Source organism: Coregonus lavaretus, assembly GCF_964263955.1.
Source record: "Coregonus lavaretus genome assembly, chromosome: 35".
NCBI lineage: Eukaryota > Metazoa > Chordata > Actinopteri > Salmoniformes > Salmonidae > Coregonus > Coregonus lavaretus.
Genome location: NC_140022.1, coordinates 1,863,165 through 1,888,750, shown reverse-complemented (window position 1 = coordinate 1,888,750; position 25,586 = coordinate 1,863,165). Strand labels below are relative to the sequence as shown.

At 40.6% G+C, this 25,586-nt stretch overlaps 1 protein-coding gene across 1 annotated transcript in view; it reads right to left on the bottom strand.

Annotated features, from left to right (window-relative positions):
• Positions 1-23,671, bottom strand: part of LOC311109569 (sex comb on midleg-like protein 2) — a 34,136-nt gene extending 10,465 nt beyond the window's left edge. Inside the window, exons 1-12 of the mRNA XM_084152489.1 lie at positions 23,616-23,671; positions 21,248-21,304; positions 15,914-16,027; positions 15,722-15,805; positions 15,566-15,636; positions 14,755-14,989; positions 14,194-14,282; positions 13,908-14,016; positions 13,598-13,732; positions 3,182-3,465; positions 2,783-2,879; positions 2,238-2,441 (exon numbers count right to left, since the gene is read on the bottom strand). Coding sequence (XP_084008615.1) covers positions 2,238-2,441; positions 2,783-2,879; positions 3,182-3,465; positions 13,598-13,732; positions 13,908-14,016; positions 14,194-14,282; positions 14,755-14,989; positions 15,566-15,636; positions 15,722-15,805; positions 15,914-15,935 — 1,330 coding nt within the window. The 5' untranslated portion in view covers positions 15,936-16,027; positions 21,248-21,304; positions 23,616-23,671. The remainder of the gene's footprint in view (positions 1-2,237; positions 2,442-2,782; positions 2,880-3,181; positions 3,466-13,597; positions 13,733-13,907; positions 14,017-14,193; positions 14,283-14,754; positions 14,990-15,565; positions 15,637-15,721; positions 15,806-15,913; positions 16,028-21,247; positions 21,305-23,615) is intronic.
• Between the last annotated feature and the right edge of the window lie 1,915 nt (positions 23,672-25,586).

Genomic DNA, 25,586 nt, shown 5'->3' with positions numbered 1-25,586 from the left:
GATCTCTCCTCCTATCTAGGTTTCTATATCTACGGCTATAATACCTCTGAGGATCTCTCCTCCTATCTAGGTTTCTATATCTACGGCTATAATACCTCTGATGATCTCTCCTCCTATCTAGGTTTCTATATCTATGGCTATAATACCTCTGAGGATCTCTCCTCCTATCTAGGTTTCTATATCTACGGCTATAATACCTCTGATGATCTCTCCTCTTATCTAGGTTTCTATATCTACGGCTGTAATACCTCTGAGGATCTATCCTCCTATCTAGGTTTCTATATCTATGGCTATAATACCTCTGATGATCTCTCCTCCTATCTAGGTTTCTATATCTACGGCTATAATACCTCTGATGATCTCTCCTCCTATCTAGGTTTCTATATCTACGGCTATAATACCTCTGATGATCTCTCCTCCTATCTAGGTTTCTATATCTACGGCTATAATACCTCTGATGATCTCTCCTCCTATCTAGGTTTCTATATCTATGGCTATAATACCTCTGAGGATCTCTCCTCCTATCTAGGTTTCTATATCTACGGCTATAATACCTCTGATGATCTCTCCTCCTATCTAGGTTTCTATATCTACGGCTATAATACCTCTGAGGATCTCTCCTCCTATCTAGGTTTCTATATCTACGGCTATAATACCTCTGAGGATCTCTCCTCCTATCTAGGTTTCTATATCTACGGCTATAATACCTCTGATGATCTCTCCTCCTATCTAGGTTTCTATATCTACGGCTATAATACCTCTGATGATCTCTCCTCCTATCTAGGTTTCTATATCTACGGCTATAATACCTCTGATGATCTCTCCTCCTATCTAGGTTTCTATATCTACGGCTATAATACCTCTGATGATCTCTCCTCCTATCTAGGTTTCTATATCTATGGCTATAATACCTCTGAGGATCTCTCCTCCTATCTAGGTTTCTATATCTATGGCTATAATACCTCTGATGATCTCTCCTCCTATCTAGGTTTCTATATCTATGGCTATAATACCTCTGAGGATCTCTCCTCCTATCTAGGTTTCTATATCTATGGCTATAATACCTCTGAGGATCTCTCCTCCTATCTAGGTTTCTATATCTATGGCTATAATACCTCTGAGGAGCTCTCCTCCTATCTAGGTTTCTATATCTATGGCTATAATACCTCTGATGATCTCTCCTCCTATCTAGGTTTATATATCTACGGCTATAATACCTCTGATGATCTCTCCTCCTATCTAGGTTTCTATATCTACGGCTATAATACCTCTGATGATCTCTCCTCCTATCTAGGTTTCTATATCTACGGCTATAATACCTCTGATGATCTCTCCTCCTATCTAGGTTTCTATATCTACGGCTATAATACCTCTGAGGATCTCTCCTCCTATCTAGGTTTCTATATCTACGGCTATAATACCTCTGATGATCTCTCCTCCTATCTAGGTTTCTATATCTACGGCTATAATACCTCTGATGATCTCTCCTCCTATCTAGGTTTCTATATCTACGGCTATAATACCTCTGATGATCTCTCCTCCTATCTAGGTTTCTATATCTACGGCTATAATACCTCTGATGATCTCTCCTCCTATCTAGGTTTCTATATCTATGGCTATAATACCTCTGAGGATCTCTCCTCCTATCTAGGTTTCTATATCTATGGCTATAATACCTCTGATGATCTCTCCTCCTATCTAGGTTTCTATATCTATGGCTATAATACCTCTGAGGATCTCTCCTCCTATCTAGGTTTCTATATCTATGGCTATAATACCTCTGAGGATCTCTCCTCCTATCTAGGTTTCTATATCTATGGCTATAATACCTCTGAGGAGCTCTCCTCCTATCTAGGTTTCTATATCTATGGCTATAATACCTCTGATGATCTCTCCTCCTATCTAGGTTTATATATCTACGGCTATAATACCTCTGATGATCTCTCCTCCTATCTAGGTTTCTATATCTACGGCTATAATACCTCTGATGATCTCTCCTCCTATCTAGGTTTCTATATCTACGGCTATAATACCTCTGATGATCTCTCCTCCTATCTAGGTTTCTATATCTACGGCTATAATACCTCTGAGGATCTCTCCTCCTATCTAGGTTTCTATATCTACGGCTATAATACCTCTGATGATCTCTCCTCCTATCCAGGTTTCTATATCTACGGCTATAATACCTCTGATGATCTCTCCTCCTATCTAGGTTTCTATATCTACGGCTATAATACCTCTGATGATCTCTCCTCCGTCAGACTGGGCCTGTAGGAAGCTGTAGAGGAAGGTGGGCTGGTAGGCACAGTCTACACACGCCTGGACAGTCTGCTGTAGGACAGTGTTGACCGGACCTGGCCCGAAGTGGTCCGGCAGCTGCTGCAACTGCTTCCTGTCCAGGTGTGGGCCGCAGGCACCGTGCTTATTCACGTACACACACACTGGGGGAGAGAGAGAGAGATGAATGTATCAGTAGACAGGGTGAAGAAGCACTAGAACATTTCTAAAGCTTTATAATAAAGATGTATTAGTTAAATCACTCAGAACAAGGGACAAGCTGGACTCCTCTAGCTTGGGAATATATACTAAGTGTACAAAACATTAAGAACACCTTCCTAATATTGAGTTGCAATATAGCTTTCACCTGGATTCACCTGGTCATTCTATGTCATGGAAAGAGCAGGTGTTCCTAATGTTTTGTACACTCAGTGTATTGTTGTTAATATATCTATCTGTTAAACTGCATTGGTGGTATTATTTATTTGACAGTACTGAGTCTTACCTGTGGAGACCACTCCAGGGCCGGAGCTGAGGCTGGGCTCAGAGGCTGTAGTATATACAGAGCCTGTCCCCGAGGTGGGCAGCACACGTGGCTTCCTCTGAACAAACACAACCTTGTTCACTGACAACTCTTTGATCCGTATAATATACTGACACTACACAGCAGACCGACTGTAATGTAATGGTGATTTTGTCATTAAACATCATGTACATTTATTGGACTGGATGTAAACTCATCCAGGAGTGTTAACTGGAGCCAGTCACACATCACACCTTACACATTTACATTTCATTAAACAGATTTACAATAGAAATGCTGTTCAATTAAGCATGCTTTTTCAGTCCAGTACTAAGCTCAATCTGGATCCAGGAAACGGGCCCATTGACCATAGCTCCTTACCTTGCTCCCAGGCTTGGGCCCCCTCTTCTTATGGGGTCTGGGTGCTAGCTGGGAGCCAGAGACCTGTGGTGTACCATTCAGGGCAGCCTCGGCTGCTGCTTCCGCCGCTGCCTTGAGCAGGGCGATGGTCTGGAGCTTGGGGCGCCGGCCCCGCACCCCCTTCCGCACGGGAAGAGGGGGCAGCGGGTGGGGCAGGCGATAGGAGGAGGGGGACTGCATGGAGCGTCTGGAGGGGGTGGGGGGAGAGGAGGAGGCTGGGAGGAAGAGGGCCTTGGGGAGGGTGACTGAAATGAGAGGAAAGGCAAATAGAAAATAAATCACGATGGGAAGTTATTTACCACTGCAATATCACCAGGAATACACAACAACTGAAAACCTAGCTTATAATGACCATAGCTGTTTTTGTCTCTTACCCAAGGTTCATTTAATGTTGCATCTAAATACAGCTGTTGTTGAATGACTTCATGGTATTAAGGCATAAGAAAAAGAGGAGCTACGGTTCTGGGAGGCAAAACAGGAGGACTTCCTGGACACACAAATCAATCACTGTCTGTTCTGATACGCGTTAGGAATTCCACTGAGTTGAAGCGAGTCTACACTCTGCAGCACCAGAAGATCAAACGCTGTCTGACACACATGAATAACAACTTTGATCTTCCTGTTTTGATTCACAGCTACAACTCAAAGTCAGACTTATTACTACTTCCAATCTACTTCCACACACACACACAATCTACCTCCCCCAGCTCCAGCCAGGCAGCCAAAGGTTCTTTAAATATCCAAAGCGTCACATTTCCACTCCTCGTGTTGGTTGGCTACATTTCAAGTGTTCGCTGTTCGCCCAATTTCCCCTCAAAACATTGAGTCAGTGGAAGGAATGGTTGGAATCTTTGAGAGGAGGGAAAAGGTGAGATATACCAGAGTATTCCATCACATTGGGGATAAGGGATACGTTTCCAGTGTGTTGTGTTCTCTAGGTCTAACAAGTCTTTTGTCTGGGGCCCTCCCCCCTTCCATTATAGAGGTCAGGGGTCAGGCTCCCCTGAGACCAGCCAGGTAATCCCCTCCTGCAGACAGCCTGCCTTCATCTCACCTAGACCACAACACTAGGCTCCTGTTACATGTTCAATTACTAAGGCCAAACCTACTATGAGGTTTAGGTTTGTTATAACACTGCGATGGCCAATCACTACTTTAAAAGACTGTTGAACCAAATAAAAAACCTAGCCTAATATACGGACAATGGGTTTTCAAGGGGTGAGGTTTGCTAAGGGTTGAAATCTTTGTATTTAAACAGCTTGGTATACAGGGCACTTACTATGGTCCTCTGTAGCTCAATTGGTAGAGCATGGCGCTTGTAACGCCAGGGTAGTGGGTTCGATCCCCGGGACCACCCATACGTAAAAATGTATGCACACATGACTGTAAGTCGCTTTGGATAAAAGCGTCTGCTAAATGGCACATTATTATTATTATTATATAGACAGGGCATCGTAGCTAAACACATCCCTAAACCAGCTATAAAGACAAACAATAGCAGGTAACCAGGGTGTGTCAAGTAAAACTACTATATTCAAATATTATTCTTTCATTACTGCTCAATTCAATCTCAGCTGTCGCTTATATAAATAACTCATTCTTATCAAGACCAGCAGACTTCTGACTTAGGCTTTTAAATTCTGCCTTCTCTCCTACTCTCTCAATCTGGCCCAGCAACACAATGGGAGTGGAAAGTCTCGGAGGATATCTGCCATTCAAAGCATCAAGTCAACCCGTCCATCAATAGAGGTGTAAAATGGCACATCCAGAGAAAGACATTGAAAGGCATTGTGGGTAATCACGCAAAAGCAGCCAGTGGCCCCGGCCTCACAAGTCAGTCCACGATTCTGACTTTTATTATTAGTAGCAGTGTGTGTGTGTGTGTGTGTGTGTGTGTGTGTGCCCATGTCAAATATGCCCTGATAAGCATCTCCTATTTCAATAGAGGAGCTCAGAGGCTGGTTGTCTAGTAGAGAGCAGACCTGGGTTCAAATACTATTCGAAATGGTTCAAATACTGTGCGCGTCTATTGGTTCTTTTGTGCCAGGCAAGCTCAATCCAGCCCGGCTAAAGTATTTGAGATGATCTCCAATAGTATCTGAAGCCAGGTATGGTAGAGAGGCAGCGTCTCTAAGGAGGCTACATGAGGGAGCTCCATGGGTCCTCCAGCTAGACTATAGCACAGGGACTAGGTGTCTAAATGGAATCCTATTCTCTACACATCACATTAGTTTTGACCAGATTCCTTTCCGCCCTGGTCAGAGGTAGTGCACTATGTAGGGAATAAGGTTCCAGTTGGGACACACTCTATGGCTTGGCTCTACAGCGTTCTCTAAGGGCCAGCAAAATGCAGCTATGGCTGCTTAAGCAGCTTGGGAAAGGTTTCATTGAGAGATGAGGGAAAGTGGGGGAAGAATAGAGGAGTGTTTTGTTTCACAAGGAGGGAAAGTTCACTCACTAGGGGCAGGGCTACCCCCACCCCCACACACAAACACACACATTCTCTCGATCACACACAGACACTACAATACTCCACCTCTCCAAAACAGCTTAGTGAGCAATAGACAATAACCTATTTTAGTTCCTAGTTCCAAGTCAAGACAAAGATTCATTTCCATTCCATTAAACTGTCCCCCTAGTTGTCCTAACATAGAGCCTTCCATTCCATTAAACTGTCCCCCTAGTTGTCCTAACATAGAGCCTTCCATTCCATTAAACTGTCCCCCTAGTTGTCCTAACATAGAGCTTTCCATTCCATTACACTGTCCCCCTAGTTGTCCTAACATAGAGCCTTCCATTCCATTAAACTGTCCCCCTAGTTGTCCTAACATAGAGCCTTCCATTCCATTAAACTGTCCCCCTAGTTGTCCTAACATAGAGCCTTCCATTCCATTAAACTGTCCCCCTAGTTGTCCTAACATAGAGCTTTCCATTCCATTAAACTGTCCCCCTAGTTGTCCTAACATAGGACAGTTGAATATAAATGGAAATGGAAGGCTCTATGTTAGGACAACTAGGGGGACAGTTTAATGGAATGGAAAGCTCTGTGTTCTGCAGTAAGAGTATAAGGACTTAATCAGGACGGGTCATTTCAGGCTGACCCAATGACCCGGTGGCCAGGAGGTCTGGAGTCCCGGGGCAGTGAGGGGCGCTGCTTCTGGGGCTGAGAAGTGTGGCTCCTTAGCCTGGAGGCCTGGATGACTGGTTGGGGGTTGGGTCGGGACCTGTGTGTGTGTGTTTGACCACGCCTCAAGCCGTATTACCCAGCTCTCCCTCTTGTAATATTTCCATTTCAGTTTGGACTGGGAGCTCTGGAGGGAATCTGGTTCTTCTCCATATCCTTTTTGATTGTGCTCCCTGATGCAGTGTGAATCTGAACCACATGCTTTGAGACCAGGGGAGGATTGGGCTGGGGTTTAGAGAGGGGGTAGAGTGGTTCTGATATCCCCAGGCAGACCAGGGGAGGATTGGGCTGGGGTTTAGAGGGGGGGTAGAGTGGTTCTGATATCCCCAGGCAGACCAGGGGAGGATTGGGCTGGGGTTTAGAGAGGGGGTAGAGTGGTTCTGATATCCCCAGGCAGACCAGGGGAGGATTGGGCTGGGGTTTAGAGAGGGGGTAGAGTGGTTCTGATATCCCCAGGCAGACCAGGGGAGGATTGGGCTGGGGTTTAGAGGGGGGGTAGAGTGGTTCTGATATCCCCAGGCAGACCACTTTAAACAATCTGTTACTGTGTCAAACATCACAAACAAAACAATTATCTTTATACTGAAAACACATTTAACTTGATCGAAAAAGTACTTCTACTTCAAAGATGTTATAATAATTAAAAACACGTTTTTTTGCATAACAAGATGGGTGAATATTTCCATAACCATAAGAGAGTAAAGCAATTCTCTAAGGGTTAAATAGTGTATTTAAATGTATGGACAATTATATTCCTGAATTTACATTTATGAAGCAATTTGCATGGTTCTATCCTAACACAATTACGTTAAAACTAAAATGTTGTATTAAGAGTCATACAATTATTGAACAAATATGGACATTATATGATAGATGGTAGACACAGATACCAACCCTAAGCAGAGACCAGTAGTCCTAAATATAAATGACTGTTCCCTATAAGCCCTCATTTCAATCATTCAAATCAACCAGAGCAAACAAAGAGGGTCGTTGAAACAGTCAGGGCCTGCAAACAATAGCTAAATCATCTGCAGTTAGTAGATCAAATAATCTGCAGTAAGTACGTCTACGGGTGACTGAGATGCAACAGCCATTCATTCACACAAAGAAACAGTGGATTCCCTCCTTTCTAGAAACTGACTGTTACTATGAAGACGAAGTCTAACGCCGGCTCTCACGTGAGAGGAAGAGGAACTGAACAGAGCAGCCACCACTAGTTAAAAATAGACACGAGACAAAAGCAGAGGCAGCAAACTCACCAGGAACTCCCAACACGGTGCTACGTTTCCGGCCAGCAACAGCAGCAGTAGTAGTCCACAACAACAGAACAGTCCCTCTTTACTAGTTTGAACCCTGGTTAACGTCAGGGTCTGAAGAGCCTTCTCTCTCTCTCTCTCTCTCTCTCCTCACTTCTCCTCTCTCTCTCTCTCTCTCTCTCTCTCTCCTCACTTCTCCTCTCTCTCTCTCTCTCTCTCTCTCCTCTTCTCACTTTTCCTCTCTCTCTCGCTCTCTCTCTCTCTCTCTCTCTGTCCTCTTCTCACTTCTCCTCTCTCTCTCTCTCTCTCCTTCCCTCTTTCTGTCTTTCTCTGTCCAGCTCCAGTCCACAACAAAGCCCCATGCTGCTGCCTGACTGACGGAGGCCGTATTAGAAACAGGAGGAGCTAGCTACTAGTGCCGCCTCCTTCCCTCCCTGTGAATGAACAGAGCAGAGCAGCAGAGGGCTGAGCGGCTGATTTGCATCGCAGGGGAAGAGGAGGGGGATGGATGGGGCTGGCGGGCGGAGGAGGAGTGGGAGGGAGGGAGGGGTAAAGGGGGGGAAGGTTTTATGCATGTGATCAAAGAGCTATATTGACAGTGCTCATCGGTCACCTGCCTACCATTCGCTCTCCTCTCCAGGCCCCTCCAACTCTCTGAGGGGGCGAGGGTTGTTGAGAGGCGGGGTGCCTGGGGAGGGGGGCGGGGGGGTAAAAGGTTCAAATGGATGAGAGGACCCCGATTCAGGAGGGGGCACAAGAGGTCTCCCGTAGGCTGCATTAGAAGGCTCAGAGAATGGGAGGGAGGGGGTGAGAGGGGGAGAGAGGGGTCTCCCCGACTCCTAACCCAAGAAGAGAGGGGTCCCTCATCCCTCTCTCTGTAACCCAAGCCCATTCAGACGTCCCTGGAGGAGCTGGTGAAAGACGGCTTGGATAGGGGCAGGAAACAGTGGCACGTAGCAGGGAGCAGCAGCCACGGCTTTCCATACCCTGCCTGCGTCTCAAATAACACCCTTATTCCATTTATAGGCACCCTGGTCAAAAGTAGTGCACTATTAAAGGGAATAGAGTGCCATTTGGGAAGCAGCCACTGCCCGCCTGCTTCAGAAAGTATGTTGAAAGTCTCCTTCTAATCTGACTGATCTGAGGCAAACAAAGACAGCTTCATCTCCAGAAAATAAGACCTTTAATGCTGCTCATATGGTTATTTCACCATGGAGCCAGAGAAATTATCTGAGGGTTATTTACCTCAGGGTATAATAAGAAAATAAGAAATGGGGTGGGGGGGTTGATTGGCAGCCTGCCAGTGGGGTTAGGGTGTAGGACTGTCAACTACAGGAAACAGTTCCCCAAATAAATAAATAAAAAATAAATAAATAAATGTGTCTGTTCTAAAAGTCCCAGATGAAGAGGCTGTTGTTTTCTCATCCTGCATAACTAATACTAGTGAGGTAGAAGAGAACCAACCAATCAAAGACAACTGCTCAAAAGGAACAGAAATGATTTGAGCTTTAGCTAGAAATGAACTTCAGCACCCCCCCTAGTGTTTCCTTTTGAAACACATAGTTAGTGAAGATGAATCATAATATAACTTCAATGAAAGGGGTAAATAAGAATGAAAGTGTTTGTTTTACAATTACAACAGTTATTCCTCCTCATGTACTTATGAAGAGCATTTGTGTGGCGTTTCTATACAGTGGGATTCAATTATTCAAACAAACCTTCCATTTTTTTTAATGAATAAAAAATAAAAATAAACACTACTCTAACATTAGAACAACAAGACGTAAACCCTTTGGCTGCTATTAAAATAAACACCACAAAAACATTATTTGATATAAACTATATTTAATTGTATGACACATCTGCTAAAGTTAATTTCACCTCATGAAACAAAAGTTGATTTGACTTTGATGAAAAAGTCAAACTTGGTGACTCAAAGCTAAATTACTTTTTGATTTTTATAAAATCTACAATAAAGAGATTTAATATTTTAATGTTTAAGGAAAAATAGATACACACATTTTGTCATTTAGTCACTAATATAATGTTATAGTAACTCTATATCAGGATCAAAATTATACAAAACATTTATTTTTTTAATATTATTTTCTGATTGTTAAAAGAGAAAGTACAAAATGTGCATTTGGAAATCCATGCAAACAGCCTTTTGCTAATGAGGAAAATGAAACGAACACACTCCTAATTCTACATTAGTATGGGAAGGATTTAGTCTAGATATTATTCTCTGTTCAAACTGACAGCAGTGTTATAGGTTATAACAGATGGGGCTGAATGTAATTTCACAAGGTAATTGAATGGCTTACTGTTTTAAGATTCTCACGTTCCTTCGCTGGTTATCTCTTAATCAAAAGGGGGTCTAAAAACAAAAATACTGTTTATTTTATAATGGATAAAATGTACACTTTAATACATTCCTTACTCTGATTACTCAATCACTGTTAAAACAAAAAACAAAAATACTGTTTTTGTACGAAATAACTATGTAAATGTAAATGAGAATAATCAGTGGGCTGTTCTCTCCACTGTGTCCCCGGCTGTATTCTTTTCACCCCATCAGACTGCATGCGGTCTCTCAACAACCCAGGGTGACATTCAACAATAGAGACGTGGGTAAAGTGTAGAGCGCCCCCACCACCACCGCCCCTTCAATCACGCCCACACCCTCTTTACCCCCCACATCCCTCCAATGGCTCATCACTGAGACCTATCGTCTGACCATTATCTCCTAATCAGACTCAAATTGGGAGGGAGATGGAGGAGAATAGCACCCTGAGGATAAATCTCATTCTCTAAAAGCAGCTAAGGGGAGTAAATGTTTTTCTCCATCTAAACAGCTGCATCAAATGAACAAGTTGCATTGTTAATTCCTTCTAAAAGTTTAGTAATATAACTTGGTAGAAATTATGTTGGTAGAAATTAGGATCAAACCAAAACAAAAGTTTAACAGAACATAAAAAATATGTAAAAAAATCTTAAAACCAGTAAAAATTATTAATTATTAATATAAATTATAAATTATAAATGTTCATTACCTCTTTCAAAGCTGTAATATGTAACTTTTTTTTGGGGGGGGGGGGCGACCCAACCAAATTCACATAGAAATGTGAGTTATAGATCTTGTCAGTCTCATTGAAAGCAAGTCTAAGAAGCAGTAGATCTGTTCTATGTGCTCAATTTCTATGTTCTTACATTTAGTTTTTGCCTCTGTTACTTTCGGTTTCAAACAGCTGAAAAATACAATATTTTTGGTTTAATGAAAACATATTTCACTGCGGTTTAGATGGTTCAATGATTCTCTACACCATCCATTGCTTGTTTTGTCACATAAACTGAAATTAGGCGAACTATTAGAATTTTTGCAACCAGGAAATGGCGGCGCAACTTCTGCATAGTGCACCTTTAAAAAGCATAGCAAAAGATATATACATTTGAAGCTTGATCAATACTTTTTTCGGTCAGAGAAATGTGAGCTGATGGCCTGAACAAGGTGGTAGTAAAACCCTCCCCCCACCCCCTCCCGACCAGACTGACTGTTACTGATACTGAGATAGAGGAAGTGTGCGTTTCCTAACAGTTAAAGTTCTGCTGAGAGAAGAGATGCATCCATCTCCACATCATACTATATCCTCTCTGCACCCACACCGTGGTACACACACACACACACACACACAGATGACAAACAGACACACACATGGACAATAAACACAGGAAGACAGTTGTAAACATGCCAGTCACTCAGGGAAGAGGACCAGATTGAAGCCAGTTTGAAAGACACATAACTACCACCATCAGTCACAGTGTGCGTCCCAAATGGCACCTTATTCCCTTTATAGTGCACTACTTTTGACCAGGGACCATAGGGCTCGGGTCAAAAGTAGTGCACTATATAGGGAATAGGGTGCCATTTTGGATGCACACTCTGTCGCCAGTCTTAATGCTATCCATATCAATTCCCCTGTCGGAGCTGTAGAGAGCAGCTTGTAGCTTGTAGCTTAATAGCACAAGAGATCATAAAGCTGTACTGGGAGAGTTGTTTTTACTCTGTAAGTACAGTGATACATAGTGTGGACTATAAAAGACTGCTGGATGTTTTATTGTGCATGCTAAGACCTATCAAAACGACCATACATCATGTAGTGGGGATGACTGGCCCTCGCTGGTAATCAGGGTCTATTAAATAAAGCAAAACAACATTCTTCTTGCACTGAAACAAAGTGTGTTTGAGCTGAAATCATTCACACACACATTTAAAATGGTTGGCAGGTGAGTCAACGTTGTGTTAAAACCCTTTCATTTGTCATGGAATTAAGAGTTAATTACTTCTCTATTTTAGTTTATTTGCTTTTAAGCACAAATTACTTTTTAAAAAATAACCAGAAATTATGGGTAGATTTCCGTGAAAAATTGGTAAAGTTGAGGAATTGAAGAAACCCAAGGGAAATCTGTGTAAAAAATCATTCTGAAGGTAAGACAATGGATGAGATAAATGTCTACTGATCATCAGCCTCACTAAGACGGTTAATCAACCAAAGGGTTATTAAAAGCAACACATACCCTGTGGTATGCTGAGAAGGAACCATAATTGGTCACAGCTTGACATGAACAATCCAGCTAAATGTAGTATTCTAACAACAAGAGTCCAGACCGCGCTGCTACTGTACGACTTGATGTTGGATTAACCCTCCACTGCACACGTTTTGGTTTTTCCATTACAAAAAATATGTCATCCTATTTTTTGGAAGATTTTGGCTTTCTGATAGTGTATCAATAATTGAACAAATATTGTACCCCTCCCCCCCCTAAATAAAAAAAAGACATAATAGAACTCCCCCCCCCCCCCTAAATAAAAAAAAGACAGAATAGAACTTGAAACTAACGTATAAGACCAACAACCGATTAAGTCGAACGTAGTAGAAACAAGCACTTCTTTCATAAGAAAATACAAGTTGCGCATAAACTAGTTTCTGGGGGGCCATTCTTCCTAGCAGTCCTAAAGGTCACTGCCCTCTGTATCAGATTGGGCTCTTTCACCAACAGAATGTCCCAGTGTCCACTGCCTGTGAATGTCAGTGGATAAGTTGGCAAAAACATCGACCAAGGCCATCATTTTACACGTCTTTCATTGAGTATGATATTGCCCTGAGGCAAAAAGAAAAGTACATTTTTTGAATATATATCAAAACAAAATATGTTTAAAACCTAGCAAATATTCTTCTTTAGAGGTTCCTACACAAGCACATCTTTTTTATTGTCTATATTTAAAACATGCAAAAGAATGAAATGTATTGTACCCTTCCCTCACACCATGCACTCAAGTCGCTCTGCTTCCTGAAAGAAGGTCCCTCCCCCAATTGAAACGTCATACCAACTTCTGCACCTCATTGGATTGTTTACAGACATGTCATCACATATTGTGTAGGAATTTAAAATATATATATGGGGGGGAGGGGCAAACAAGTTATTGTGTGCAGTAGAGGTTTAAACAAATAACACATTAAGGAAGATATTATGAAGCTCACAATCATATATTTACAATGATTTACTTGAATAAGAAAATGACCTTAACCTATCAATATATATATATATATATCATCTTGGCTTTAATCTTGGCTTTATACAAACAAACTATACCCAAATGCAAAGTGTGGAAGGACAATCCTGCTTGAAATGTACCAGTGAAAAGGTACTAATTGTAGTAAACCTACTACAATTAGAAAAGAACACAGGAAATAGGAGAAAAACTGCCAGCGCAATCCTCTCTGAAAGAAATAGTTTGTTTTTCTCATCCAGCTCTGCTCATTCAGGCAGCTTCAGAAAGGAACCCTGGGCCAGCACCCAGTGGTGTCGGACAGACAGGGCAAAATCATCAGCAAGCAGGGCTCTGCTGTCCTCTAGTGGTGAGGTTGAGGTACTTACAGAAGTTACCAGGAGGCTGGATACTGTGTCTGGTCAGAGAGCACCATCCTACAGGGAATATGTCTCTGGAGTCAAACTGGCACCAGTAGTCGAAGGCCCCTCTCCAGCCGTCAAACATCACAAATATCTCATCACCTAAAAATAAAGATGAATATAATAAACAGTAGGACATAGAGGACAAATGGGGGCAAAGGAACAAATAGTATTATAGTAAATCAATAAAAAATAGTATGGAGTTTTAGTTATAGTAATAAAGTTGTCCTCCAAAGAGATGGGGTAAAGGTAGGTTAAATAAAAAAGATCTTGTTACCTTTGACCTCTCCAATGGTTGCCGGGCAGATCAGGTAGGGGTTCTTCTTGTCCACTGCTTCTAGCTTCATCCCAGGTTTAAAGAGATTCTGGGAGGGCTTGGAGGGTTCCTACACACACAGAGAACTCTGTTAGTCCAGACGAGACAGATCCGTTTATATACACACACATGTAAATCATTGATGTACGTACATCAGTAAATCAAAACAGTTAAATACAATACAGTACAATACAGCTTTATGGTCCAATGTGAATCGAAAATGTTTCATTTTTCTTTGTGACTTTACTTTTTTAAAAGCTGTGGCTGGAGCCATCTCTGCTCCAGTCAGGGTTCTCAGGAGGAACATAGGCCACGAGGAGGCATTCATTCTGAAGCCTAAAGACAAGTCAAAGGTAAAGGTAAAGATTACATATCTTGCTGCTTTATTGCTGTTATAAGCATGTTATGTTATAATATGTTATAATATGTTATATTATGTTATAATATGTTATAATATGTTATAATATGTTATAATATGTTATACTATGTTATATTATGTTATACTATGTTATATTATGTTATAATATGTTATATTATGTTATAATATGTTATAATATGTTATAATATGTTATAATATGTTATAATATGTTATATTATGTTATAATATGTTAAGTTATAATATGTTATAATATGTTAAGTTATAATATGTTATCATTTGTTATTTCTATGTAGCACATTTCAAGACATAGTGCAGCCCTTACCCAGCAGTGGTTTCAGCATGTTTCCTCTCACAGGTCCCTATAGGCTGGATGTCTAATAAACCTTTATGAAGTCTTATAACATGTCATATCTCTCTATGTAGCCTTACCCAGAGGTGGCTGCAGCATGTCCCCTTTCCTCTCACAGGTCCCTATAGGCTGGATGTCTGAGGAGTCCACCAGTCTCCAGAAATCGTTGGTGTTGTCACTCCCGTCCAGACGGAGACGCAGACGAGTACCCATCATACCCATCACCGTGGCGATGCAGACGGACGTGTTGTTCCGAGGGTCGTGGGCCTCCAGCTTCATACCAGCCTTGAAGTCGTTACTGGGAGGGAAACGGGACTGGGGGAGACAGGAGGACAATGGAACAGTCAATAACGGATTTACTTGCTTATCTAAACCTAATGTTATGTTAGGCAGGGTTTTATTTAAACCTAATGTTGGGCAGAGTTTTATCTAAACCTAATGTTGGGCAGGGTTTTATTTAAACCTAATGTTGGGCAGAGTTTTATCTAAACCTAATGTTGGGCAGGGTTTTATTTAAACCTAATGTTGGGCAGAGTTTTATTTAAACCTAATGTTGGGCAGAGTTTTATCTAAACCTAATGTTGGGCAGAGTAAAAAAAAAAACGTATGCATTCACTAACTGTAAATCGCTCTGGATAAGAGCGTCTGCTAAATGACTAAAATGTAATTTAAAAAAAAGTATTTAAACCTAATGTTGGGCAGAGTTTTATTTAAACCTAATGTTGGGCAGAGTTTTATCTAAACCTAATGTTGCCAAATTGTTGACACCTTTTCTAATCCTCTCAGATCTAGGAATGCATGGGGGGTTAGGGGTTGATTTGGCATTGGACACATGTCAAAAACCACTTCCTAAAGCAGCCTTTAGTGTTGTAGTTATTAGGTAATATCTACCTGTCTGAAACAACTGGGAGAGGCAGCAGTGGATGACGTTTCCTTAAGGTACTCCTCCCAACTGAAGGGTTCTGGCAAAAGAAAAGGGCATAGTTCAAACTATCTGAAAATCTTAGATTACACTATATTGTGACAGAGAAGAACATTGTTTAATACCATTAGATTTATCCAGAGACGGGGGACCTGTTCCTGGAGAGGGGTTACTTCTCTCAGGTTTCTCCCCCTTCTCTTCTTTTGGCTCTGAAAAGGAGACAATTCAACCTCTTATTAATACACTTTAGAGTAGAGTAGAACAGAATATAATAGAAAATAATACAATCCAATACAAAGCATCAAAAAAGTGATGACCTTTCTGAGGTGTTCGGCCCATGTTGACCGATGGTACCACCAGGTGCCAGGTGAAGGGACCACAGACGGGGCACAGACTGGTCAATGTGCCACTACCGACGCTGTGCTGAGCTCCTACAGCAGATACACAGAGAGAGACATTTATTTGTTTACTTGTATTTAACCAGGAAATCCCAATGTATGTTTTTTTTTAACCTTCATTTAACCAGGAAGTTCCATTGAGGTCAAGATACCTTTTAAACAAGGGAGACAAGCAGAGTTAGGCAGGGCCCTCTTTCTAGGTTGGTCCAGCAGGCAATATCTATACCCACAGCTTGTTTCAGTAGTGGGGAAAAAGCAAGAGAACACACAAAGAAAATATCTAACAGCAACAACTGAAATGGAGCGGAATTTTTAATCATCTTCATTCCACAGAAACTAAAGCATCAGAAGCTCGGAACGCCGAAGGAAAAGGATCAGTGTTAATCATGATGAACGCATTCTGAGGGAATGAAAGCCATAAGTGGATTTCATCACATTGACAGACAGTGTAATAATTTACTGGGCCTCCGGACCGTGCAGGTTTATGAAGATCAAAGAGTATTTGGAGAAGTGATGAGGTCACAGCTGTCATGGCTGTGGACGGTAAAGTAATATATGCCATTTAGCAGACACTTTTATCCACAGTACAGTACACTACAGTAAGACTGGAGTCCATGCTCTTGAACTAGCCAGATGCGTTAGGACAGTTTGAACAGCTTCTACTGACATGAAAGGAGTGGCTTTAACTCACGTCCAAAGTAGTAACAGGAGGTAGACAAAAGGAAGATCTGTTCAATGCATAGAAAACCCCCCAGACATAACCTTTTTTCTACAAATAACATGATCCAGGCTGAAGACTGAAGCGTCCGCCTCCAGACAGACAGACAGACAGACAGACAGACAGAACCAATGGTTTGGGAAACAGTGGAGAATAATAACTAGTGTTGTGTTGTCTAACAATCATAACCTGTTCTAAAGTAGTGTACGTGCACATCCAATCCAGTCATTCTCTCGGTGCAAGGTACTAAACAATGCCACATAAGAGGAAAGGAAACACCCACAGCCAACTAGACAAGCTGGTTTAGGTAGGTAACAATGAGACAGCAATGGAGCCCAGATATCTTACATTCTCAAGATCAAACCAATCACCAAAGAGGACGCTCAAGGTGAGAAGACATCCAGTTAACCAGTAAAGTCCCAATTAAATCCATGTGACGGAAAATTAAGAAGGAATTCTCTCTCTATCAACATCTCCGCTGAGCCAAAAAAATGTCAGGTTTAGGTTTTGCAGTGCAACAGCTCTCTGTCCTTCTCCCCAGCCCCTATCTCCCTAGCCCCTATCTCCCTATCTCCCCAGCCCCTCACCCTCTCTCGCTCCCCTCCTCCCTCCCTCCCCTTCTTAGATGTGGATCCCATTGAGCTTGCCCCAGCCATAAAGATTCCTAGCCTCTGTAAAAGGCCATTAAGCCATGTACATCTGGGGGAGTCTGTCTGGGGGAGTCTAGAACTCTAACATGAAAAGGATTCCAGAACCTCTCATTAACAGACAGATGATGTCTGTCTTCTCATTGGCCGAGGCCCCGTTCCATTCAGGAGGGCCACGCCCCCAGGACAGAAAGGATCCCATTGGAGTGGAGATGTCCCCACTTTACAACAGGAGAGGAAGTGCTAGTGTTTTAGTTAGGTCTGCTTCCTTATTACTGGCGGAAGGCAATTCCACAATAACGGAATTACGCTTTGACTCCAACTTTTCACTTTAAAATGTATGCCAAACAAAAACCATTGATTTTCAATGTTTAACCAACCATACAGCTATACTTTGAACAATTTACAGTCAATTTCACAACAAATGTTGGTTATTGAACTACAGTAGGTGAAGTGGATTTACATCCGTAAACAGAATTACGGTAACGGGTTTACATCATGGGTCCCTAATCTGTACTATACAGAAATGCATAATTATGGATATGAATATAATTATCTTCATGGTGATGTATCCTGAATAGGTACACTGAGGTAGAAATATGCAATATCCTCCTTTTGCATATTTGGGTATTATTCTAAACACCGGCTGTTATTGTAATGAGCTCCGCCCCCAAACAAGACCACATTTGGTTGGTCCGGACCAAACCAAATCTGAACCAATCATAGACGTCTAAGTTTCACAAGTTTGGACATCACAGTACAAAACAGTACAGTAAAGTACAGCACAGTAGAGTATAATTCAGTACAGTACAGTAAAGTAGATCTGTTCAGTAGAGTACAGTACAATACAGTCGATTATACTGTACTCTACTGTGCTTTAATTGTAATGAACTCTATTTCTCTTTACTGTACTCTACTGAACTCTACTGTACTGTTCTCTACTGTACTATACTTCTCTTTAATGTACTGTTCTCTACTGTGCTGTTCTCTACTGAACTGTTCTTTAATGTACTGTTCTCTACTGTACTGTTCTCTACTGAACTCTACTTCTCTTTAATGTACTGTTCTCTACTGTACTGAACTCTACTGAACTCTACTGTACTGTTCTCTACTGAACTGTTCTTTACTGTACTGTTCTCTACTTCTCTTTACTGTACTGTTCTCTGCTGTGCTGTACAAACTTGTGAAACATATATATCTATGATTGGTTCAGATTCGGTCCGGCCAGGGCAGATTGATTCAATTTCAACTAATTTTCAACGTCAATGGACATCCGGTGTCGGTCAGTGCTCAGTGGGTAAGGATGCTTGTTACAGTAAATGGAAAGAGGGTAGGTAGTAGTGATGATGTAAAAAAACAAAATTTGATACAGACACATATCGGGATATAATTTTTCACGATTTATCGTATCGTTTTGACAATATCGCAAAATAAAAATGTTGCACTAGTTGGCTGTACCTGCACCAAAACTCCTGTTTTTTTCCCTTCATAGCTTGTTCTCCATCTTCTTTTTAAATAGGGAGCCAATTTGTTTTCAGCACTTTTATTTCCATGATTGTTCAAAACGTGTTTTCTCATAACTCTCTCTCGTCTCTCTGCAGCAGACATACAATAAAGTATGGCGAGCAATATGTTTAGAACATCAAATCGCAATAAATGAACAGTATAAAATCGCAATACATATTGTATTGGCACCAAAGTATCGTGATAATATCGTATCGTGAGGTCCCTGGCAATTCCCAGCCCTGGTAGGTAGGTGTCAGTAAGAGCCAGTAGAGATGGCATTAACTGGAGAGAGAGAGAGAGAGAGAGAGAGAGAGAGAGAGAGAGAGAGAGAGAGAGAGAGAGAGAGAGAGAGAGAGAGAGAGAGAGAGAGAGAGAGAGAGAGAGAGAGAGAGAGAGAGAGAGAGAGAGAGAGAGAGAGAGAGAGAGAGAAAGAAAGAAAGAAAGAAAGAAAGAAAGAAAGAAAGAAAGAAAGAAAGAAAGAAAGAAAGAAAGAAAGAAAGAAAGAAAGAAAGAAAGAAAGAAAGAAAGAAAGAAAGAAAGAAAGAAAGAAAGAAAGAAAGAAAGAAAGAAAGAAAGAGGTTGTCCAGAATGTTTTCACAATCTTGCTTTGACCACCAGACGGCAGAAAACAGTTATGAGCTGAACATAACAGTATGTCAGTGGAAGGAAGGACATTAGCAGGTGACCCAACTGTGGTTTGTGACTACTATGATTTCCCATTGTAGCCAATTCAATTGCAGTAATTCCATTACAGATTTTTCGGTAATTCCGTTGGTAGGTCTAGCTTTACTTGTTACTTTTGTGAACTTTCATCTAAAAGATGTGGGCTTTTGGTAACGGAATTAAAACCCACTGGGCAAAAGTTGGTTTAATCAACGTTGTTTCCATGTCATTTATTTAAGTGATGACATTGAATCAGCGTGGAAAACTGATTGGATTTGCAAAAAGTTATTACCGTTTTGCCTTTTTTTAACCCAACTTTTAACCTACATTTTTGTTGAATTCACGTTAGTTGACAACTCAACAAAATGTAAATACAAATTACACGTTGAACTGACATCTGTGCCCAGTGGGAAGGCACAAGGCAATGTTATTAAACATACAGAAGGCAAATCATTTCTCCAAAACTAAATATAAGTGTTGATATTAGTTGGCAGGTGTCTTATTTCAACATTATTGTGTTTTGATGTATTTCTAATACTTCTTAGGACTTTTTCTGGTAGATGTTGTCTAAGAACCCTTTTTCCTCTGCTTGACCAGAAATCAAAACCTTTGCTTATTCAAAAAATTTTAGGATGGAAAATGGTTGAAGAATGTATATATGCCTTAATTTCTCAAAAATATAGACTCTTAGCTTTCACCTGACACCCAATTTGACATGCTTCTATGAACTTCACATGTTGGTGCTCATGGGTCCTTTTAGATGGAAATGCCCAGGAGTAGATCACTGACAACTTGTTTCTAAACCAAAATAATATATACAGTAATATCTGTGTGTAATGTCCAGGCATTTTGGAGGGTCAGAAAGAGCATCTGACACTGTTTCTTAGCTTGGGGGGAACCACAGTAAAGAAAATAATACTGACATTAATAATATCATACTAAATAATACTGACACATTAATAATACCATACTAAATAATACTGACACATTAATAATACCATACTAAATAATACCGACACATTAATAATATCATACTAAATAATACTGACACATTAATAATATCATACTAAATAATACCGACACATTAATAATACCATACTAAATAATACTGACATTAATAATACCATACTAAATAATACTGACATTAATAATTTAATATTAAATAATACTGCTACATTAATAATATCATACTAAATAATACTGCTACATTAATAATATCATACTAAATAATACTGCTACATTAATAATATCATACTAAATAATACTGCTACATTAATAATATCCTACTAAATAATACTGACATTAATAATATTATACTAAATGGTTATACTATATAGAAGGATGGTTATACTAGTAGTCCATCATCAAAAACAGTACAGTACTGATATACACCTTTGATTTAGAAGAGGAATATGACAGAAACACCACTAAGGGATTATTGTTCTATTGTTCAGTTGTTGTTGTCATAGGAAAGAAGGTTGTTCTTCAAATGTTCTATTTTTACTAACCTGTAACATAGGGTTTCTTAAACTATGGGTAGGGACCCAAAGTGGGCCCTGGGCATGTCAGAGGTCATGAGAATACATCTATTATCACACACTATGTATTATTCATTTGGGTTGTTGTAGGACGATTTGGGTCACAGGAGGACCGTCAATTTCTTATTTGGGTTTGGAGCTGAAAAAGTTTAAAGGGTAGCAAGCATGAGTTTTTACTTACCACAGCACGGCCAAAGACTTAGTAACGTAGTTGTAGTCCCGATCTGGTTACCTAGAACTACAAACATAGTTATGTTTTTGGGTTATTACATATTTATTAACTTACTTCTGGATAACTTCTAAACTACCCACAATTTCTCAACGTCATATGGAGGATGTACTCTGTGCTACCGAGTTCAGCCAAGCTGGCTAACGTTAGCCACACCTCATGCTATTCACGGACTTTGTGGCTGTGCAGTGGTGTAAAGTACTTAAGTAAAAGTACTTTAAAGTACTACTTAAGTATTTTGGGGGGGTTATCTGTACTTTACTATTTATATTTTTGACAAATTTTACTTCACTACATTCCTAAAGAAAATAATGTACTTTTTACATTTTCTCTGACACCCAAAAGTATTTGTTACATTTTGAATGCTTAGCAAGACAGGAAAATGGTACAATTCACACAGTTCACAAGTTTTGCAACTTTTCCAACATTGGCTTAGTGCTAGCGCGCTAGCTGACTGACATCTGAAATCCAACTAGTTTGGATTTCGGCCCGCCTCCCCCTCGCTTTGGTAGCTAACTCAGCCTGCACTCTTTTAAAAGTGTTTGCATCGGATGGGCCCCAACCATCAATCTGTAAGTATCTGCTTTCTCTTTGCTTTTAATCTGCGGTTATGTTTTAGTTGTGTTAGTTGTGTTCTAGCTGGACTCCAGTAGGAGGGCTCTAGCTTGCCGACCGTAACTGTGGTGGTTGGATAGGCTGGCTAGGCTAATAGCTAGTTGGCTAAATAGCTAACGTTAGCTGGCTGGTTAGCTTGCTGGCGAAGATAACTGCATATAGCGAACATTCATTGATAACTGGTTGTATGGTGTTATATATTTCCAAGACTTTGGTTTACTTTAAATGAAGCTGTAAGCTAGGTGTTGATAGCATCTGACTGACTCATGCACTGCTAACGTAATAAGGCTACCATTAGCAGGCTAGTAGGGCTAATGTTAGCAGGTAGCAACCTTGCAAGTTGATTTGTAAAAATAAATTCATAAAGTATTTGCTTGTAAGTTGGCTGAAAGTAATTGAAACCAGTAGTCATGAGTGCCAACGATTTGGTTTAATTTGAAGTTATACACCTGAAGATATTATTTTTGGAGTTTACATTTTAGGGAATAGGTTTGCTTGCAGGGTCCTCCATATTACATCACACTCTGGAAAAACATTTTCCGACATGACTTCGGCATTCTTCGGAAATTCTGATCGGTTTTATGTCATAACTCCAAAAATAGAAAAGTGAGGTGTAACTTTGCATGGGAACTTTTCATGTGTAATACTAATGCAAATCCACATGTTACATGTGGTTCCGTTTATGTTACCTACCCTTTAAGAACCCTTGATGTTACACCATCAAATCTCTATTTGATCCATTGTAGACTTCCTGTAGCTCAGTTGGTAGAGCATGGCACTTGCAACGCCAGGGTTGTGGGTTCGATTCCCACGGGGGGCCAGTATGAAAAATTTATGCACTCACTAACTGTAAGTCGCTCTGGATAAGAGCGTCTGCTAAAATGTAAATGTAAAAACTGTATGACATGAGGTGAATGGTGTCTGATTAAAACGACTGTAGGGGGCGTGTCCATATCGAGTGGCTGCACTCCTCAGAAGTGGGCGTTAACCGAAGAGAGGTTCACAGCAATTTAGAAATGAGAAAAAGATGCCTTTATCTTTCGTTAATAATTATTTCATTCATTAATATATATTGTAAAACGGGGTAAATAGATAGGCAACTGTTAAAGCATTCTCTTAGATAAAGAAAAGCCTATTGATTGACTCATTGTTTATCAAAGACAACCCTGTGCAAATAAGTTTTGGGGAAATACGGCAAGCCTACTGTAAATAAAACAATAAAGTGGAAATAACAACATACTAACGTGTGTTGGCAATCAATTTACCAAATAAAACATCGGCGTATGTGATGCGTTTCCTTTTCCCTTTATCATCATTCTCTGTTCCTGTCAATGATGTCAGCTAGGAACTAATATTTCGATTTAGAAATGGACCATGTGCCTCGATCATATTTCCACTATTATTATTATTATTATTATTATTATTATTATTATTATGATCTCTTTCTCTGAAAGAATGTGACCATCGTAAACACCAATAGCGCCCACTGTGCAGCAGTAGAGTCCAGGGAATAGGCTACCAGAGCCAAAATGTGCCATGAAAAATACACACCGAGCTCATGGCGTACTACTCATTGTTTACGTTTAATCTCTGCTTCCTCAGCCTTCGTAAATAGCCTACATAAACCAGTAGGCCTAGATGAGAGCGCAAATTCGATAAACTATATCTGGAAGTTATCATGAAACCCACACAACGCAGTACTCACAGTTTCGAGAAGGTATTCGCGTCAGATTCTTCTTTTGCCATCAGATGCAGGCCGCCATATTCAGTGCTCTACACTACGCGCATGTCCAACAGCGAGCTGCAATTTATATTTTCCACTGTAGGTTTTATAATAAGGGGCATTTATTCATTGATTCGATCAAATACAGAATATCCTTCTGTGAAATGAACTATATTTACTAAATATATTTATAAGGAAACGAAACTACAATAGACTAGTGGTACTTTTTTGCATAGTAGAAGGAATTTACATTTATTATATAATATTCAAAATCTTAAATCTGAATAGAAAATATATACAAAATATATACGAAATTGTTATGACAAACTTCTGTTATGGCAAAGGAGCTATATTAGCAGAGTGAGAGAGAGAGAGAGAGAGAGAGAAATAGAGAGTGAGAGAGAGCGAGAGAAAGGGTCTACTATTTTGTCACATAGTTTATTATAAAATTAACTACGAATAGATAGAAACCTATAGCATATTTTACTTGGCTCATTAGCATGAATTATGAATAGAATAGAATAGAAACAATTGAATAGAATAGAAAGCCCCGAAAGGAGATGCCACAGGTAGCCTAATGGTTTCAGACTGTTTTGGGCTTTGTTAACTCTTTTCCATAGACTGAACCTTGCAATAATTACAGACAAATAATTTTGAGATCGTTTTAATGTTAAATTCTTTCCTGATTTCACCTTTACTTGCATTTCAACTAATTAGGTGACAGAAGAAACCATCATACCGTCATAACATAGCATTATGAACAGTAAATAACTAGCCTAAGTTAAATAATAGAATAGAATTGAATATAATTGAATATAGTGGAATATAATTGAATTGAATTGAATTGAATAGCCTGCATGGCTCTAAGACTTTCAGCACTGTCAAAGCAGGACGGACGGTCACTAGAGAGACAGCGCGAACGTAAATAGAATCCCGCCTCTTGGACAATATTCTCCACTTACTCTACCCTCATAGGTTAAGAGAAACAGGGTTTAGGTGAAATGACCCTTCTCGCCTTTCTATTGGTCTAAACTGACGCCAGTCAGAAGGATGCCGTTGCTGCTATAACCAGCAGTAGGCTGAGTATGGAGCACGGTGCAGGTTAATATTAGTTACTGTTGAGGCTAGCTGCATTCGACACACCGTGATAGGATGATGCAGGTGGAATCGTTTTATCCGTTTCAAAGATCTGACTGAGTGAGTATTGGATCGTTTAACCGTTTAACTGTGTTTTTCGTAGTATGCTGTTCTGTTCTGTCTCCACCATCACCACCACATCATCATTTTCATGGACATGGTGTTATTCAGTCAGTGCAGATCGAGTTTTTTTTTCATAGACTGCACAGGCAGGGGCAGGCATAGCCTACAGTCAACCTGATGACAATTATAATAGCTTATTATCCAGATCTCCTTCAGTCATTCTATTATATCACAGACATAACATCTCATTTGTAATGAGAATGGAATCAGGTTTTGGTAAAGCCGTTTGTTGGTAGACATCGTGATCGATACATGACATAGCCTACATAGGCTGCCTACATTACATGGTGATGCAGGAGGAAGAGTATGTGGGAGGCAGACAGAGCAGGCTATTGGAATGGTGTTTTGGTTTGCTTTAGCGTCGCTGCGATTTAGAGACGCAGTTTCATCGCACTCCAGCACACTCTCTCTCTCTCTCTCTCTCTCTCTCTCTCTCTCTCTCTCTCTCTCTCTCTCTCTCTCACTATCTCTCTCTGTCTCTCTCCCTCTCTCTCTCTCTCTCTCTCTCTCTCTCTCTGTCTCTCTCTCTCTCTCTCTCTCTCTCTCTCTCTCTCTCTCTCTCTGTCTCTTCTCTCTCTCTCTCTCTCTCTCTCTCTCTCTCTCTCTCTCTCTCTCTCTCTCTCTCTCTCTCTCTCTCTCTCTCTGTCTCTCTCTCTGTCTCTCTCTCTGTCTCTCACTCTGTCACACCAACGC